Below are 17938 nucleotides of genomic sequence, written 5' to 3'. Positions count from 1 at the left end.
TGTGAGCTTTGCCGAATGAAAACATCCAGTGTTCCGACGAGCTGGTAAGCTAACACGGCTAATAAACTAGCTCGATGCAACATTTACCAGCAAACTAAACCGTATGACCGTCAGCCCCTCCTCTCCCCCGGCAGGGTAAGGCAGAGTTCATCGGACGCACGATGGCCCGACCTCACCTGAAGCTGCTGGACGAGCCGTACGAGCGGCCGCGTTTCCCACCACCCCTCGAATGGCACCAGCTGGTCAGGGGTACAGAGGCAGCCGGTGATCTGCTGGCCGTGTTTGAGCTGCTTCAGGTGAGAAGGGATGGGGAAGGCGGGGCTGTTGATAGGGACTTCACTGTTTGCTGGTGGTCGAGTGTAGTTATGTGTATTGTTTTTTTTTTTTTTGTTGTTGTTGGGTTAGGCCCTTTCGGTCGACAAGACCATTGCAGAGCCGGAAGGATGATAGGAATTAGGGGGAGACATTGGTCTGGGCAGGCATCCTAGTGAGTCGCCGGGGCTGAGCCCGTTATATGTATGTGTATTGTGTACCGGTTGCCAGTCCTCAGAATCAATACGGTCTGTATTGTCCGTATCCCACGCCCCGTGACCCTTGTCATATTCGAGCGCGACTCACGAAACATGTTGCACATCTGAACGTTTAATCATGCACGGAAACGAGCTTTTAGTACGTGGACAGCGGATTACTATGCAGGGTCGGGGGCAGCACCACTTCCACTAAGCGCTCCCCTGGCTTTGATCATCTGTTAGATACGTGTAGCTACAACACTCAGTTGGCGCGGGAATACAGCACGAAACAAGCTACAGTGTCGAATTTAGAAGCCTTCTTTATCGGACAAAAACTGTTTTACGAGCTCTGATGGACGCGAGACACGTTTGGTGATGCCTTGTCACTGCGGCTTGTTTCAGGCTATCAGCGGTATAATTGGTCCCTATGGGCCATTCCAGGTCGGCATCCTGCTGTATTGTGTCTGAACGCTGTCACAAACATTCAATCGCTAGCCATTTCGGTAGATGAAATATCGACGACTGTGGATGGGACAGTGGACAATGGACAAAAATAGTCCCAATAATGGTTCATAGCAGACCGACATGCATGCAAACAAACATACATATGTTACCTTGACAGACGTCAAAATGAGTGCCAATCTTCAAACTTAGACCATCGACCCTCGACTCAATCCATTTTGTCATACCTCAATTGTCTGCATTCCCGTGTTGACCCTCCTCCTCTACCCGTTTCTATTTCAGGTGTGTGACGACCCGAGGGGCGCCGATATCCCGCCCCCTCCCCCCGCCAAGTACCGTGACTCCAGCAGGGAGACCGGGCCCGTGATGCCCATTCCAAAGGAGATCCGACCGACGCTGGTTAAGTACAGGTGCGTGGGTACACTTTGACCTTTGTTCGTAGTTAGCTCAAATATGCGGAGGATTTATCCCAGACAGGAGTACGGACACTAAATTCTATTCATTGAAATGAACTTTTCCTTCTCATGAACTATATTGAAGTTATTTACATATAAGAATATTTTCATGTGACGGATTTCCTTTCCTGTAAATGTTTGTGTCGGCGTACTTTGGGAATAACAGTTACACCACTGGTCAGTTTTCCGCCAGTGCCAGTTGTTAGTGATGCAGTGCACCATCCAATGCCGTGACAGCCGCTGCATGGATCACCCCAGGACCTACCGACCCCATGCGCGGACACAGGTCTACCCAGGGCCCTCCACTATATTATACTACCGATAGAAACTACCAACAGAGCCCACTGACTCCCCGGGCCGCGGCAGTGCCCCGCAGCTGTGCAGCTGAGCAGTCAGACATCACTGATTGACTGGGTCGTACAACACGGGTGGGCTCCGTGTAACAGGGTCTACCGCGGGTCACCCGGTGCTACCCCGAGATCTCGGACGTCTGCACAGATTACTACAGCAGCTAGTTAGGTTATGTGAGGTTGAAAAGTCGAGGATTGTGTTATAAATCTTTTCGATGTTGACAGAATCGAGGTGCTGTTCTGGGGTCTGCGCGCGCTGCGGAGGATCCACTTTCTGACGGTGGACAACCCTCGCGTGGATGTGGAGTGTGCCGGCAACAGCCTGCAGTCGTCTGTCATACAGAACTACCGCAAAAACCCCAACTTCCCGTCACCAGTGAAAATTATGGACCTGGTGAGTGGATTTGGTATTATTCATGGAGGTCGTAGCTCAACGTCTTCCGTGTTATGATGGCGAACTTGCAAACTTTCACATTCCGCAGCGCACTTGATAAGTTGGATTGTGTTTCACTTTAACCACTTAGCATACTTTGACATCATGCTGTAAGATAAATTGTGTTGTCTTTGCCACCAAAATGTTCTATTAGTTGCCGCTTCCTCCCGCGGGTATTCCTTGAGTGCAACACTATCAGTGAACTAGTTAAGCATGCCAGTCTATGTCCTGGGAGCCGTCATCTTGCATAGATATTGCTGGGCTAACTAGTTTAGGTTAGGTTAGACTTAGTTCTACCTATATTCAGCGGTATGCATGAGTCGATCGTTTTCCTGATTCGGTTCATATGGGTGTGTTTCACATAGCGGCTGATAAAGATTCACTGGAGGAATTTATCGCTGTGGATTAATAAGTTCGATTTCCTCTGGGTATAGCCCCCTGGCCCATGACTGTTCGGATACGCCTTATTCCTCAAGAGCTGTCCGAGGTGGAGAATGGAGATGTCCTTTAACAAACCACCACTATCCGTGCGTTTTCTCTCCGTAGGAACTACCCGAGGAGGAGTTGTACTGGCCCATCACTATCGATACTTGTTCCCCAGGAACTACCCGAGGAGGAGGTGTACTGCCCGCCCATCACTATCCGAGTGGTGGACTGCCGCAGTTTCGGACGGTTCACCCTGGTCGGGACCCATATCATCTCCAACATCCACCGGTACATGGTACGCCCGCAGCCGGCCGTCACCGCCTCGGCGGTAAGTACCAACGACTAAATGGGTGGCCTGTAGGTCACGACTAGGTGATAAGCTTTGAGTTTATTGAATGAGATAAAACGTGTTGATTGTTTTCGTGTGCACTTTTCTTCTATAACCTTTCCATATTTCATTTGCCTTTTCAGCATCATTACCTGTTGTAAGATCACCGGTTGTGACTGCTGTGAGGCTAATTATGCTGGTAATCGTATGCCATAATATGCCACAGTGTGCTAAGTATGCTATAATATGATTGCGTGTGTGCCGCCAGCGTCCGTCAGCTGCCGGCAGCCAGCTGCTGCCCCAGTCGGCCCAGCTGGGTGGCGGCCAGCCGCCCGGCGGAGGAGAGTACCGCGCCGACGGCGAGCGGAGTCCGCTGCTGCAGCGGGATACACTCATCACCATCGACTACGTACGGCGCTGTGCCAGTGTCACACTATACTGTCCCATCTCTCTGTCCCACTCTACTGTCCCACCCCAATATTCCACACCAATTTCCCACTATATTGTCCCGCCCCGCTATCCCACTCTGCTCTCCTATATCGCTGTCCCATATCACTGTCTCATCTCACTCTCCCACTTCACCCTGTCCTGCACGACCGTCCCACCTCAGTGTCTCGCTTTACTCTCCCAGCCCACTGTCCCACTCTATTGTCCCACCACTGCGGCGAAGCCGTCCCACTTTCCCACATTGACAGATTCACTGCGTTGCCGGGATGCACCATTGGTATTGCATGCACTTTATACCGTATCGTCACCTCCTCATTTTGATAGCTTTCATCCAATTTGGTATTGAAACCATTTTGTTCTATTCGATTATAACTTCTGCGACATCCTTGCAATTTGCAATGTTTCTAATGCTATCGCGCAATTAGACCAGAAGCGTGTCGCCATCTCCCCGCCCGGATATCTCCCGGAATATTTTCGGTAATTGAGTTAACTGAACGGTCCAAAGTTGCATCTTAAAACCGGGTTACTGTGGCCGCTTGGCTAACTTTCGGTAAAGTATCGCCGCCAAGTTCGGGACTGATCAATGATGCTCGCCAGACAGGTGCAGTCGGGGAGAGTGGTCATTGATAAGATGAATGTGACACGGGGACTCACCGGGCCTCAGCTGGACTCTGAGAAAACGGAGGCGTTTTCCTTATGCTGATATGATTAGGCCTTGTCTCTTCTCAGTGGCTATTTGATAGGACCCTCGCGGTAAATATCCTACATTGCACCTGATTTCATATTTTTTATTTCATTCGTAAGCTAACATTAAGTAATTTCACTGTGTCGTCAAATAATCCTCTCCTGTGCTGTGCTCGTAACTAGTAACTTCTAGCATCGCCAGGCCCTTACGCTATCGCCTCTGCCCAGGGGTGCCGAAACGGCGGCGCGGGTCACCGCGTGATGGCCGCTCCCGCCAAGCGGAAAAAGCGCGAAAAGCCCAAGCAGCGCCGCCGGAACTCGCAGTCTAGCGATGAGGAGGAGGGAGAGGGGGCCAAAGACTGGTGGACCAAGTACTTCGCGTCCAAGGAGGCACTTATCGAGGTGAGGGCGAGAAAGAGCTGCCGTCTTCTACGCCGCAACATGGTCACAATGAGTAGTGACGATGTGTACTACGAATAGGTGTGTTGTGAGTTTACGATTTTTTGACAGAGTTGGCAGCCTGATGCTGCTCTTATAGCGTTCATGACAGAGGTGTGTTGGCGTTTACGGCAACTCGTAACCCACCCCCTGCTAACCACTCTGCCCGGGCTCATGGTGCGCCTCTTCCGTTTCGTTGTCAGAGCGAGCGGCAGAACCGGGCCCGTCTGCTGGGTATCGAGGCTGTCACCGAGGTGGCTGCCGCCCAGGCGCCCCCGACCCGGTCCCGCAAGGTCGGCTTCAAGGGAGCCAGCCAGGCGGTCCGACTGGCTGCCAGGATCAGTCCAAAGTTCCGACGGAAAAACAAAAAGTCCACGGCACTACTGCAGGTATGCACTGGATTTATTACGGAGCTCATAGCAAAGAAATTGAGAGAAATCGTAGGGGGTGTCGGTGCAACTCGCTACTTTTTTACAGCTCATTGCAATTTACAATACAAACAACATTGCAATAAATATTCGGTTGCCAACGGCGACATCAAAAACTGAGCAAACAGCCTTGCGAGGGTGATTGACACTACTGCTGGTATGAATGTGATCAGTCTTTCTCAGAAAGCCTGTGACAAACAACTATGCCAATCACCACACTCCCACCGTGTTTTCGCGCACGCTGCGGCACTCGGCTGGTAAATCGGCTGTCTTAACTTTTAGCTGCATCTTCCGTGGCGTTCCGTCATATTCCGTTATATCTCGTGTCTCATATCTTATATCTTCGGTGCTGTTTCAGATCTACCAGTGTGAGTTGGAGCAGGTAGCCGAGTTTGGCAGTTTCCGCGAGTGGCTGCTCACCTTCGACCTGTACCGCGGCAAGAAGGCCGATGACTTCAGTGATGACGAGTCACGCATTGTCGGCAAGTTCAAGGTAGGAGTCAGCGACAGTGACATGGCTGCTGAGTCGAAGTCAGAGTCACCTAAAATCCATCGTAACAGGGCTGTGGAGTCGGAGTTGGTCCCCCAAAATCCATCGACTCCGCATCCCTGGACTCAGCGATACGTCGACGATCATCGTCAATCGTCCAGCAATCATATAGGGAGATGGAAATAGCAATACATGGATGAGGAACTTCCTCGAAGCATTGCATGCTCCGCTAGTGTACACTACCGATTGGGTCACCAACGCAGACTTCCGTGATTCGGCATGTCACGAAAAAGCCAATATTGCGCATTATGCAACGCCAAATGGAGGGACGATCATAGCGCTCTGATATTACTGCTTAGGTAATGCTCGCCAGAGAAGCACATTTCCTACGCTCAGTCACATTGGCTTCTATTGTCATTTGTCATTTGATATTCTCATTCTAACCACAAATGGTCACGTGCTGAGCCCCGTAGGCCGAGTACTGAGCCGAATCATTGTCTGCGAAATATCGTATCCGGGTAGAGTTTGTTTCCATAGTTTTGACGATTCAATTGCTGCTTTGGTATTCCTCTCCCATGCGGCCCATCAGCAGTCACGTGCCTCAAGTTTCATCTCTTATCTGAATCTCGTGCTTTGTTAGTGGCTGTTTGAAGTTTGAACTCTTCTAGTAATACAATTTTAATGAACAACTGTATTTATTTAGCATGAGAAGACCATGAATCGCATTCAATAGGGCTGTATCGTCTTAGTTTACCGGAGTTTGACGCACTTACCCTGCGCAGTTCAAACATGCTTTTCCGGTTCGTTGCCTATGCAGCTAGTGATCGGAGACTGGCCTATGATTTATGACTCAACCCGACTGAGGAGTTGATCTTTGAAGGTGTTCTGAAGTATTCCTGCTAGCGGCGACGGAAGGAAAAAGGTCAAGAAAAGTTGACATTAAAGTTCAGATTTTATTTATTCATGCTCGAACTTTTTGTTAATTCATATATTTTAATAAACTCATTGCATTGAAGCTGACAGCATACGGGATGTATTTCTTGGCTTTACTGATTTTCTCCGCCCGTCTTCCCATCTGATCATGGATGTCTGGTTTCCACAGGGCTCCCTAAAGATGTACCGATGGCCACCGGCACGCGACTGCGAGGCGCTCAAAGAGCACTGCGGCGACCCGTACAAAGGCTACTTCAGCGGTCTACCTTCCAATGAGCCGATCCACGTGCTGGTGCGAGTCTATGTGGTGCGCGCGCTAGACCTGCACCCGATGGACCTGAACGGCAAGGCCGACCCCTACATCGTGCTTCAGCTGGGTAGCAAGAAACTGAGCGACAAGGAGAACTACCAGTCCAAACAGCTGAACCCAGTGTTTGGCAAGTAAGTACCGCCATAGATGAGATAGTACGTGCCGCCTTATTTAATTCGATTAATGTCGAATTAATTATTTTTCGATTCTTTTCGATTCAAATAATTCGATTATTTAATCGAATGATGATTGATTGAGTCTTCAGGGAATGTCGAACATAGACGGACAAAATATGACATGCATTGAGTGTTGACGGAAACTAACGTGTCGTTATGTCAGCGACCTAGGATTCGTAGAACCCCGTACGTTTTGCCGTCCATTTGATCCTATCAGCCTCAGCTGAACGTGTCGGGGACGTCATTTCCTTTGATGACGCCTCCTTTCGATGCCATTGTGAGCTCTACTGTCGGTATGAAATCTCAAAGGGGCCATTCTGTGGAAATTGTTTCCTTGAAAGACGAACAGTTTTGTTCCTTACGAGGTGTGAAGTGTACACCAAACACCTGAGCTACCTAACAATACGACTATATTGAGACTGATAAATGATGATTTGCCCATGGGTGATGAATTGAAATATTCTGCTCTAGTCAAAATTGTTTCCAAGGAGTCTTGGAAGCCCTAAACTAAGTATTTTAACTCAACCCTTCGGCCTTCGCTCGTTATTTGTCTATTACTGAAACCATCGCCGATCCTTATTTGTTTCTAGCTGATCCCCTGTCATTCGTATCAACCCTTCCTTGTCTATCACTAACTCGCTCTCACCCGCTCGTTAGGTGTCTTGTAACCAACCCCCTGCCCCTCCGCTGCAGGTGTCTGGAGGTGGAGGCCACCTTCCCGCAGGATTCGATGCTCGTTCTTCAGGTGCTCGACTGGGACCTGGTCGGTACTGACGAACTGATCGGGGAGACCCGTATCGACCTGGAGAACCGCTTCTACTCTCGGCACAGAGCCACCTGCGGACTGGACGCCAAGTTCGAGACGTAAGTCGGGTGATGAGACGCATAAAAGGGCCGGAGATGAGTGGAGTGTTGGAATCAAACCGGGGAAGAGTGTCAGATCTAGACCGAGGAGTGTCGGGGTTGATGACATCTCGATGAAGGTGAACTGTTGCTGCGGGGGCAATTCCGTATCGGGAGAGAACTTGGAACGCGTGAAGAAGAGCATGACAATGATATGGTCAGTAGTCGATGGAAGCCTTCTGTGTAGCTTGTTGATTCAAACTCCTATTCATCTTTGACAAAACTAACTGTTTCCGCTGGCGTTAGGTCGGGCTACAACGCCTGGCGGGACCCGATGCGGCCTACCCAGATCCTGCACAAACTATGCAAGGAGAACAAACTGGACGGACCGCACTACCAGCAGGGCTACGTCCGCATCGGCAACAAGACGCTGGCGCCGCCGGCTCCGGAGGGCACCGGTCCCGACGCACACGGTACGGGTGCCGGGGGTCTGTGGGACGAGTGGCTGTGTGTCTGTCTGTGCTTCTGGCTTCTCATACTATTATTGTGATCAGTATTTGATTCGAGGAGTATTCTTTCTAAGGTACGAAGTTCAGATGCCTAGTAAATATGGGCACTCGTCTTTTATTTTAGCTCTCCCTAATCACCTGCTAACAAAAAAAAAAAAAAATCACCTGCTAACTGCTGATATTTTTATCGTAATATCCGCAAGGTAATAAAGCGTTTATGTAGTAAAATTGATACTGTCAAAGTGGATAAAGTGCTTTCCAAGAATTTGATCCTCAAGCTCAATAACGACCAATAAACCATTAAAAAAGGACTGAACAGAGCAGTTTGATGTGAAAAAGAGCCTAGCCATCACTTAAGTTTTGTGTCGTCTTCCCACTTTCCATTTCATTGACCTCCAGTAGCCGCTGATGAGCTCGTTTATAAGCAGGTGTCGCCAGTATTATAGATCACCTAATGGGCCATTGTCCTAACGTTCAGCCCGCCAGCCACTCCCCAGCGGCGATATCGAGCGTCAGTCGATCATTTAATTAGGGTCTTGGTACGGTCCGTGTCTGTACTGTCACGCTCGTTGGGAAACTGTTATAAAACATGCATCAGCTAATGCTTTATTTGCCGATGTTTCCGCCGAATAGCGACCGCCATTCAGCATGGGAAACATTCAGTGGATAATTGTCGCGTTTACGGGAAGCATCGACGCTCATACTTTGTCGCTTATTCATAAGCATTTGATTATGAAGAGGTAAATTAATGATATTGTATTTGTGTTTTGTTAGTTCTTCATGTGCCCTTTTGTCATCGATTGTCCATTCAGAATGAAAAAGACCGTTTAATTGGAAAAACAAAAAAGCAACATTTTTGCAATTTTTTATCTGACCCGAGCTAGTACACCAGCTATTTGCTCAGGGAGACTTGTCATCTGCTACCGTTCTCTGCACAATGACTGTCATGCAGTGACCGATAGCCAAGGAGCCCTCTTAGGGTGATCAGTCACTATTCCCTGTTTCCCGTCCACCCGCTCGGTTTTGACAGTTATCCTGGGACCGGCAGCCGATGAACCCTTTGAGGGGCCTGTTACAGTTCCCTGTTGTGACTTTTGTCCTAGCCAATAGCCGAGGAGTCCTCTTAGGTTTCTGTCACCTTCCCCCTTTCCCTGACAGCCTAGGAGCCGTCTGAAGAGGACCTGTAACCGTCCCTGTGTTCTCTGTAGAGTGAGTGTTGTCCTCAAATGACTATTACGCTGTAACCGACAGCCGAGGAGCCGTCTGAAGAGGACCTGGCTCTGGCGGCGCTCCACCAGTGGTCAGAGATCCCGCGAGTCGGCTGCAAACTGACGCCGGCCCACATCGAGACCCGGCCGCTCTACAACCCCGAGAAACCGGGCATCGAGCAGGTCAGCTGGTAGACTCTGAATGCGTAATTGAATCAAGTACTAGGACCCAGTGTCGTTGGTAATCGCGTTTATCAGTGTTGTGTCAACTTAATGAGGGGTTTATCAAGTTATGAGGTGTGTTAAGCTATGAAGGGTTTGTCAAGTTATGAAGAGATTGTATGACAGTAACAAAGCAAATAAGCTTCTGGTGGGCTCTTGATGGCTGAAGTGCCCGCCTGAAACCCCCACCAACACACAGACATGTTTTTTTTTTTTTTGTTTTGTTGGGTTAGGCCCTTTCGGTCTGACAAGACCATCGCAGAGCCGGAAGGATGATAGGAATTAGGGGGAGAGATTGGTCTGGGCAGGCACCCTAGTGAGTCGCCGGGGCTGAGCCCGTCCGAAGACAGGCCACCCAGCCCCAAGGCACTCACTGCACCCGGCTACGGGGTGCGCTCCCTCGGGAGCAGCGGTGCCGCTCCAAGGGAGCAGCCCGCATGAGATAAAGTTGCCTGTCCAGCCCGGAGGGGGGTGGCGGTGTGGAGGAGAAGGATTTCAGTATCCTGAGGATAGAAGCATGGAACGGTGCCACACAGACATGTTTCTGGTCTCAAACCCTTGTAGTTATTGAGTGCCTCATACTGAGACAAGCTTCATCCCCAGGGCAAGCTGGAGATGTGGGTGGACATGTTTCCGATGGACATGCCGCTGCCTCCACCGCCGGTGGACATCGCGCCGCGGAAGCCCAAGTCTTACGAGCTGCGCGTCATCATCTGGAACACGGACGACGTGGTGCTGGAGGATGACGCCTTCTTCACCGGCGAGAAGATGTCAGACATCTACGTCAAGGGGTGCGTATCTCGGCATTGCGAAATGTAGAAAATTATCAACGTCAGTTTTTTCGGCTGGTAGGTCAACCTCTGTCTTGCCCTCACAGTCTTGCACACTGTTAACAATAAGGTTAATGTTTGTAGTATGAAGTGATTCGATATCTTTTATTGGAAATTTCAGCACACTTCTGCGTTCCCTTACTCAAGGACTTATTTCCCCTGTATTTTCCAGCTGGGTGAAGGGTCCCGAGGATTGCCAGTGCACCGACATCCACTACCGCTCGCTGACCGGCGAGGGCAACTTCAACTGGCGCTTCATCTTCCCCTTCGACTACCTGGTGGCCGAGCAGAAGATCGTCATCTCCAGGAAGGAGTCGCTCTTCTCCTGGGACGAGTCCGAGTGCAAGATACCCGCCCGCCTGGAGCTGCAGGTATAGTGAACTAACCATCTAAAAAAAAAAAAAAAAATAGGAAAAACGAGAATCTATTAATTTACCCTGTTTAAACTGTTTTCTTTGAACTGTTCAGTAACCGGTTTTTAGCGATTTTTGTATCAGAAGATGTGTTCATAACATACCTAAGCACCTTATTCAGCCTCAGGGCGATCTACTGACAGCCCTTAGCAGTGTACGCACCCGGCATAGGCGTTTTAGAGCCGGTCACTACGTTTGGTCAGGGTGTCCCGTCAGCCATGACCGATCAGCTGACCCCTGAACACCTGGGGGAGATCGCCGAGTCGGACCCTCTGCGTGACGGTGGAGACGGCGGCTCGGATGGCCGAGTGGTCAAGTCGTCTGGGTGTGAGCTACGGCCAACCCAGGGAGATCGGAGGGTGCCGGGTTCGCGGCTTGTCATCAGTTACGTTTTGCTGTTTCTCCTGGCGTCCTACGCGCTGTCATGCGGCGCTGCGGGCCTGCCGGCGCCGGCTGCCGTCGGCTCGTGGTCGGCGGCGGGCGTGGCGGCCTTCCGTCATCAACAACTGAGGCGGGTGTGGCTCCATCGACGCATCCCGTACTACAGCAACAGCGTCAGTACGTTTCAGCCATGCCTGCTCATCCAGTCTGGAGACGTGGAGACGAACCCGGGGCCTGTCTCTGCCGCTGCCGCTGTTTCCGCCGCCCGTCCCGCGGTCCGCCGGGGGGCCGGGCCTGGCCGTCCGCCGCTTGTCGTCTCCTGCATCGCCCAGAACGTCCGCAGCGTCAAGAACAAGCTCCACACACTACGGAGCCATGCCGGAGAGCTGCAGACTTTCGACGTGGTAGCCATCACAGAGAGCTGGCTGACCGCGGACGTTGCTGACTCGGAGCTGCAGGTCGGCTGGCCGACCCACTCCTGGTTCAGGCGCGACCGGGACGGTCACGGCGGCGGCGTAGCGGCCGCCGTGCGCACCAGCCTCCGCCCGACCAGACGCGCCGACCTCGAGCCGCCGGACTGTGAGCTGCTGGCCGTGCAGCTCTGCGCCGGCTCTCCAGTCATCGTCGCGGTCTGCTATCGCCCTCCCGCTGCCGACACCCAGGTGCAGACCATCATCGACTTCGCCGCTCGGGTTCGCCAGCTAGGTCATCCTCTGCTGCTGGTTGGCGACTTCAACCTGCCGGAGATTCGCTGGCCGCAGCACGCACCGCCGGTCCTGGCTCAGCAGCTGCGGCGCGCGGTGACGTTTGTGGATGGTGTAAACGACCTTGGCCTGGACCAGACTGTGCATGAGCCGACCCGAGATGGTGCGATATTGGACCTGATCTTGTCGTGCGGTGGGGCTGCGCGCACCGACGTCAGAGACGGCACGTTCGAGTCCGACCACCGTGAGACGGTGACGCACTTCACTGTGCGAGCCGCGTCCCGCCCGCGAGTGACGAGAAGTGTCGCCCTCAACTACCGTGCGGCTGACTTCGTGGGTCTGCGGACGGCGTTGCGTCTTCTGCCGTGGATCACCTTACGTTCTTTGAGCGTGAACGAAGCAACGGAGCTTTTTTACGACTGGACACAGGCGGCAGTTAGGGATTTTATCCCTACTGTGGCACTGCGCAGTCGTTTCCCGCCATGGTTTACTCGTCCTGTAAGAGATGCTTTGCGCCTCAAAGAAGCAAGCTATCGGCGCAAGCGCTCTCAACCGTCCGAGGAAAATGACCGCATGTTCTCCGAGGCTCGGCGACGGTTCAAGGCCGCGGCGAACGCCGAGTATCGGTCGTACCTTGTGGGCCTGGTGGGTGATTTTCAGACCAACTCTAAAAGACTCTGGTCATTTCTCAAGTCTCTTAAATCTTCTCGCCACTGCTCTAGTAACCTGACTTATGAAGGACATGTTTACGACACGGATGTCGATAAGGCCAACTGTTTCAATCTGTGCTTTTCTAGAAAGTTTTCTGTTCCTGGTGCTGACTACCTCCCAGCGGCCCCTGAGCTTGTTTCCGAGACGCTGCGTCGTTTCGAGTTTGCAGATGGCGCTGTGGAGCGATTGTTGCTTGAACTGAGCCCGCACAAGGCATGTGGCCCTGATGGTCTCAGCGCGCGTATTATGAGGGAGTGCGCTCGTGAGCTTGCCGTCCCGATAGAAATACTGTGCCGCATGTCTATCGAACAGGGTGTCTTTCCCGATGCGTGGAAGCATGCGAACGTGGTACCCGTCCACAAGAAGGGTAACAAGTGCTCCCCCGACAACTACCGCCCGGTAACTCGTGGGGGGGGCAAAAGTATCTTTTTGCCCCCCCATAATTTGTGACAAAACTTAGACAAGAAACATATAACCTGATTATTCTGTTCGATCATTTGAAGATGTAACCAGATGCCCATATACTTTATCATACGTTGCCTTTCTTAAATGACAAGTGTTCGCGTTCAATTCAAGTTTTCCTCTCTTCACCCTAGTTTTGGAGACATTATAAGCGTCAACGTGACGCAGCGGCAACCCAGGCCTTCAGTGGACCGCTTACAGGGGCGACGGATACGGGGTGGCAGAGGAGGCATCGTTCCTTAAGAAACTTCTGGAGGAGGGACAAACGTATATTCTTGCCCCTCCATAATTTGTGCCCTAAACATGAGGAAAATTTCCATAGCCTGATATTGCAGCTATGCACTCCTACAGTTTGTCCAACGGTGCCTTTTGATATGTGTAAATGCTAACCATTTCCGATTTATAGCATTTTTTGTCTTTTCAGATTCGATTTAGAGATATTTTAAGTGTGCAAGAGACGCAACTCACACCCTCAGTGGTCGTTTGCCGCTATTTTGTACCTACATGAATGCCAAATCGCAAGCGAGCGGAGACGGAAGGGCTAGCCATTCGCCTGCGGGTAGTTAGGACTGATGAGCGCTCGTAATAAGCCACTCCCCTGATTTTTCGAGCGCAACAGTTTCCAGTGCAAGTAAAATGGTAAACGCCGAGGTCGTACACATTGACCACATTGAGAAATGCACGGTATGACACCCAAAGGCCAGTCATTAGATATCTGCTTTGGGCATTCGCCTCGGAGGCTTGTGTGGGGCCAGTGTAAAAACTGGATGTTCACAGTTCAGTACCTATCCGCTTTATTTCAGTATTCACTAGAATAAGTTAAAATTAACGTTGGAAACTTTTGAGGGTTAGGGCACTGATCATTAGTGGGGCCCCCTCTGGCTAAAGGCTGGCTGTAAAATACAGAGCATCGAACACGAAAGCAAAATCTAAGGCACTTTGGAAAAATGAGTATGCCCCGCAGCGTCCGATAACTACCACCTTCCAGTGGGTCAAGCCAACGGGGTCCAAGTCTATAATGGCACTTAACGATAGCACTAACCTTGTCTCACTTTTCGTTGAAGTCTGTTTCGAATGGTTTCGGCGACAGACTGGCTGCACTGAGGTCGTTTGGTATGTGCAACTGTAATTAAAGCCACCTGAGGCGCCCACACTAGGCTGAAGCTGGGTTGGAAATGCTTCGTCTTTGCAGATATCACTGGCCGCTGATTCTCGAGTGCCTGAACCGGTAGATGTCGTGGTAAAATTTGGTGTGATAATTTGGACCTTACCGCAGTCAGCGCACCCTTAAGTCCTAATAAAGAAACGCCCCCCCCCCCCCCAGAGCTTCTGCATCGAGTTCACCGAATTCCTTCACCCTAGTCCGCTGCTCGACTCCCTCACCTCAGCCCTCCGTTCCCAGCTTGACGAGCGTTTGGGCCTTAGTTAAGCCTTGCTGTGGGCTGACTGTAGGATAAACCCATCGAGACAGCCCGTCTCGGTGAGCTTAGTTGGCGAACTACTGCCTTGGGAAGGGTTTCTGGCGGATCGCTGTCCCAATAGGTTTAGATGCGACCGACTGTCTCTGAATGTTTGAGCGGTCTCCTCCCGCTGTGAGCTAGTTTCAGTTGATATCTGTCTCAGAAATACTTTTTAAAGGAAGTTAAACGAAAATCCAACGTAAAATGAACAGAGGAAATGGTAACGAGTTACCTCATTGAAGAGTAGCGCTCGCCTACTTAAAAGGGTTTGGCACCGTTCTTCAACATCTGATATGCGATCGGGTTATGGCACAATTTTTCCCATTGGAGATTTTTTTCTAATACAGCAATACGAAATGCGTTACATCGTCCACTGGCGGATCCAGGGAGCGGGCATTTAAAGCAAATATTTACTCCCCCTCCTCCTGGCCCCTACATCGCCCGAAATAGACAAAACGTACCTTATGTTTCCTAATAATAACATTTTTATCAGGATTTTTTTTTATACTGTTCAGCAGTATCGAATCAGTATCAGTATCAGCAGTAAGGAATCGAAATCCGAGGAGTTTTTGGATTTTGGACACTTTTTTGGGGGGGTATGTCCCCTACAGCGTCGAAAACGCCTTTCTGGATCCGCCTATGACATCATCTCGACTGGGATCTTGCCCCCCCCACGCCAAAATCGAATCCGCCGCCACTGGTCGCTGTTGCCACTATGCTCCAAGGTCCTGGAAAGGCTCGTCTATGACTCGCTGCTGTCTCACTGTCTGCCTGGTCTTCCTGACAGTCAGCACGGCTTCCTGAGGAGACGCTCTTGCGCCAGCAACTTAGCCTGCTTTCTTTCCCACGCATGGGATTCTATTGCCTCTGGCTCGCAGACGGACACAGTTTACACCGATTTTAGCTCTGCTTTTACTTCAGTTAACCATCAGCTGCTTTTGCACAAACTGAGAACATCGTTTAGTGTTTCTGACAAAGCGTATGCCTGGCTCGCATCTTATCTGTCCAATAGGCGCCAGCGCGTAGTGCTGAACGGCGTGACCTCTGACTGGACTTCTGTCAAGTCTGGGGTGCCAGAAGGCAGCATCTGTGGACCTTTGTTTTTTATCTGCTACACTGCTGACATTCCATCTATCAACACAAACTGTATCATGTACGCGGATGATTTGAAACTTTTCAATCGTGTAACCTCTAACGACGACGCCGCCGTCCTGTAGGCCGACCTTGGTCGGCTGGTGCGATGGTCTGAGGCATGGCAGCTAAAATTGAACCCAGTCAAATGTTTTGTTATTTCGTACACGCTCAAAACCCGGCCAGTTACATTTGATTACCAGATCACTCATGTTTCACTGCAGCGCAAGGTAGAGGCACGTGATCTCGGAGTGATACTGGACAGCAAGCTGACATTCGCGCGTCTCATAGACACTGTTGTGGCGAAGTCCAGACGCATGCTCGGGTTGTTCATTCGGGGTATGCAGCAGCCTCGCAACCTGCGCGGCGGGGCCCTTGACGTCAGAGCATTGCGTACTGCCTACTTTGCGCATGTCCGATCACACCTGGAGTATTGTAGTGTCGTCTGGGCCGGCGCTGCAGTGACCCACATGAAACGACTAGACCGTGTGCAACACAAGTTCCTCATTTGGCTCGCATCTCGTTCGGACCATCCCACAAACTGCCTGGATTACGAACATCTACTGTCTCACTTTCAGGTTCCATCCATCAAATCGAGATTTCATCAACACGACCTCATGTTTTTATTCAAGATTTTCCATGGTCAGATTGACTGCCCGCAACTAGTCACAAGGCTCTCACTCTCAGCACCTAGTAGAAGGGTGCGCAACATCAGGCTGTGGAATATCCCACCAGCACGAGTCAATACTGTCAAAAACTCTATGTTCGGGCGAATTCCAAACAGCTGTAACGCCCTCGTAGCCGCGAACAGTACAGTTGACTTTTTCACGGCAACACTTGGAGCCTTCAGAACTGCTACATATTCATTCGGTCAGGCCGCCGGTGTGTACTAGCATGTTTCCTTTTAGTGTATACTTTTAGCTTGTTTTCTTTTTAGTGTTGCTTATAGTAGATACCTACCTATGTTATGCCGTGCTTTTAACTACAGTGTTGTGAATCGTTTGTGTTTTCACCTCATCTTGTTTATGATTTTATGTACTGTTTTGACTGCACCTGTTAAAAGGGCGTTTGCCTGTGGGTGCTTGTAGTAAATACAGTACAATACAATGTGTTTTCATTTGAGTTTGATGCAACTTTCATCGTTATAATGAAACCTGTGTTTTTATTTTACGTTCATGTACCGTATCATTAAAAACTAGTTAATTACTAAGTGGTCTGGCGACACCCATGAAGTACCACTCTTTCTCTGCAGGTGTGGGATGCCGACCACTTTTCGGCGGACGACTTCCTCGGTCAGATCACGCTGGACCTGAACCGGTTTCCGCGCGGCGCCAAGTCCTCCAAACACTGCACCCTCTCGCTGCTGAAGAACGACGGCTCTGTACCCATGGTGTCCATCTTCAAACAGAAACGCGTCAAGGGCTGGTGGCCGTTCTACGTGAAAAACAACAACGAGGAGATGGCACTCACGGTAAGGATGGCTTTATAGTCGCTGTAAGATGTAGATAACTACATAGATAGAGCTGGTATTGCTATGGCTGCTCAGCTAAGCCGACCAATCTTTCATTGCTGTGCGGTTCATAGCTGTGCGGCAGTTAAACTTTTGAAAACTCAAAAGTAGTGTTATTTGTTAGGAGTTAATCGGTACGATACAAGTATTCTGTAAAGACTGCATGCACTTATCCCTGGTAGAGCATGATGGATGGATCTCTGACTCTGGCTGCGACCGACGGGGCAAGGTGGCGGCACTTATTCACCTGCTGACTGCTGAGCTCACCAGTGGTTATTGACATAACTGTGACCGCTGACCGGCAGGGCAAGGTGGAGGCCGAGATCCACCTGCACTACTGACCGCTGCGACCCTTGTTAATTATTGAACTAAATTGTACCACTGACCGGCAGGGCAAGGTGGAGGCGGAGATCCACCTGCTGACCGCGGAGGAGGCGGAACGGTCACCGGTCGGAATGGGCAGGAACGAGCCAGACCCACTGGACAAACCCAAGTACGGACGGGGTCCGAAGTTTGGGGAATGCTGATGGGGAAAGGGAATTGCGCTTCGTAGGCACTGGTCATTTATTTAACAGCGATTACGCATGATTTGTGCATCTCTAATCGCTTGAAGTAGAGTAGAGCAGAGTAGTGATGTCAAAGTAATGGTAATTTTATGATGAATTTCTTTCATTGGTGTGATTTT

The 17938-nt window shown here is 50.6% G+C and overlaps 1 protein-coding gene across 1 annotated transcript in view; it reads left to right on the top strand.

Moving 5' to 3' along the window:
• LOC122382688 (otoferlin-like) overlaps positions 1–17938 on the top strand; it is a 73790-nt gene that overhangs the window by 53882 nt on the left and 1970 nt on the right. Inside the window, exons 22-37 of the mRNA XM_043368351.1 lie at positions 135–296; positions 1254–1381; positions 2002–2170; positions 2811–2963; positions 3232–3372; positions 4323–4496; positions 4736–4921; positions 5319–5453; positions 6553–6824; positions 7563–7733; positions 8019–8185; positions 9473–9612; positions 10255–10442; positions 10654–10852; positions 16996–17214; positions 17646–17746. Of these exons, the coding sequence (XP_043224286.1) occupies positions 135–296; positions 1254–1381; positions 2002–2170; positions 2811–2963; positions 3232–3372; positions 4323–4496; positions 4736–4921; positions 5319–5453; positions 6553–6824; positions 7563–7733; positions 8019–8185; positions 9473–9612; positions 10255–10442; positions 10654–10852; positions 16996–17214; positions 17646–17746 (2705 nt within the window). The remainder of the gene's footprint in view (positions 1–134; positions 297–1253; positions 1382–2001; positions 2171–2810; positions 2964–3231; positions 3373–4322; positions 4497–4735; positions 4922–5318; positions 5454–6552; positions 6825–7562; positions 7734–8018; positions 8186–9472; positions 9613–10254; positions 10443–10653; positions 10853–16995; positions 17215–17645; positions 17747–17938) is intronic.

The sequence above is a fragment of the Amphibalanus amphitrite genome, unplaced genomic scaffold, assembly GCF_019059575.1.
Source record: "Amphibalanus amphitrite isolate SeventyFive unplaced genomic scaffold, NRLGWU_Aamphi_draft 000145F_arrow, whole genome shotgun sequence".
NCBI classification, from domain to species: Eukaryota; Metazoa; Arthropoda; class Thecostraca; order Balanomorpha; family Balanidae; genus Amphibalanus; species Amphibalanus amphitrite.
This window is presented reverse-complemented; position numbering and strand designations above follow the sequence as displayed.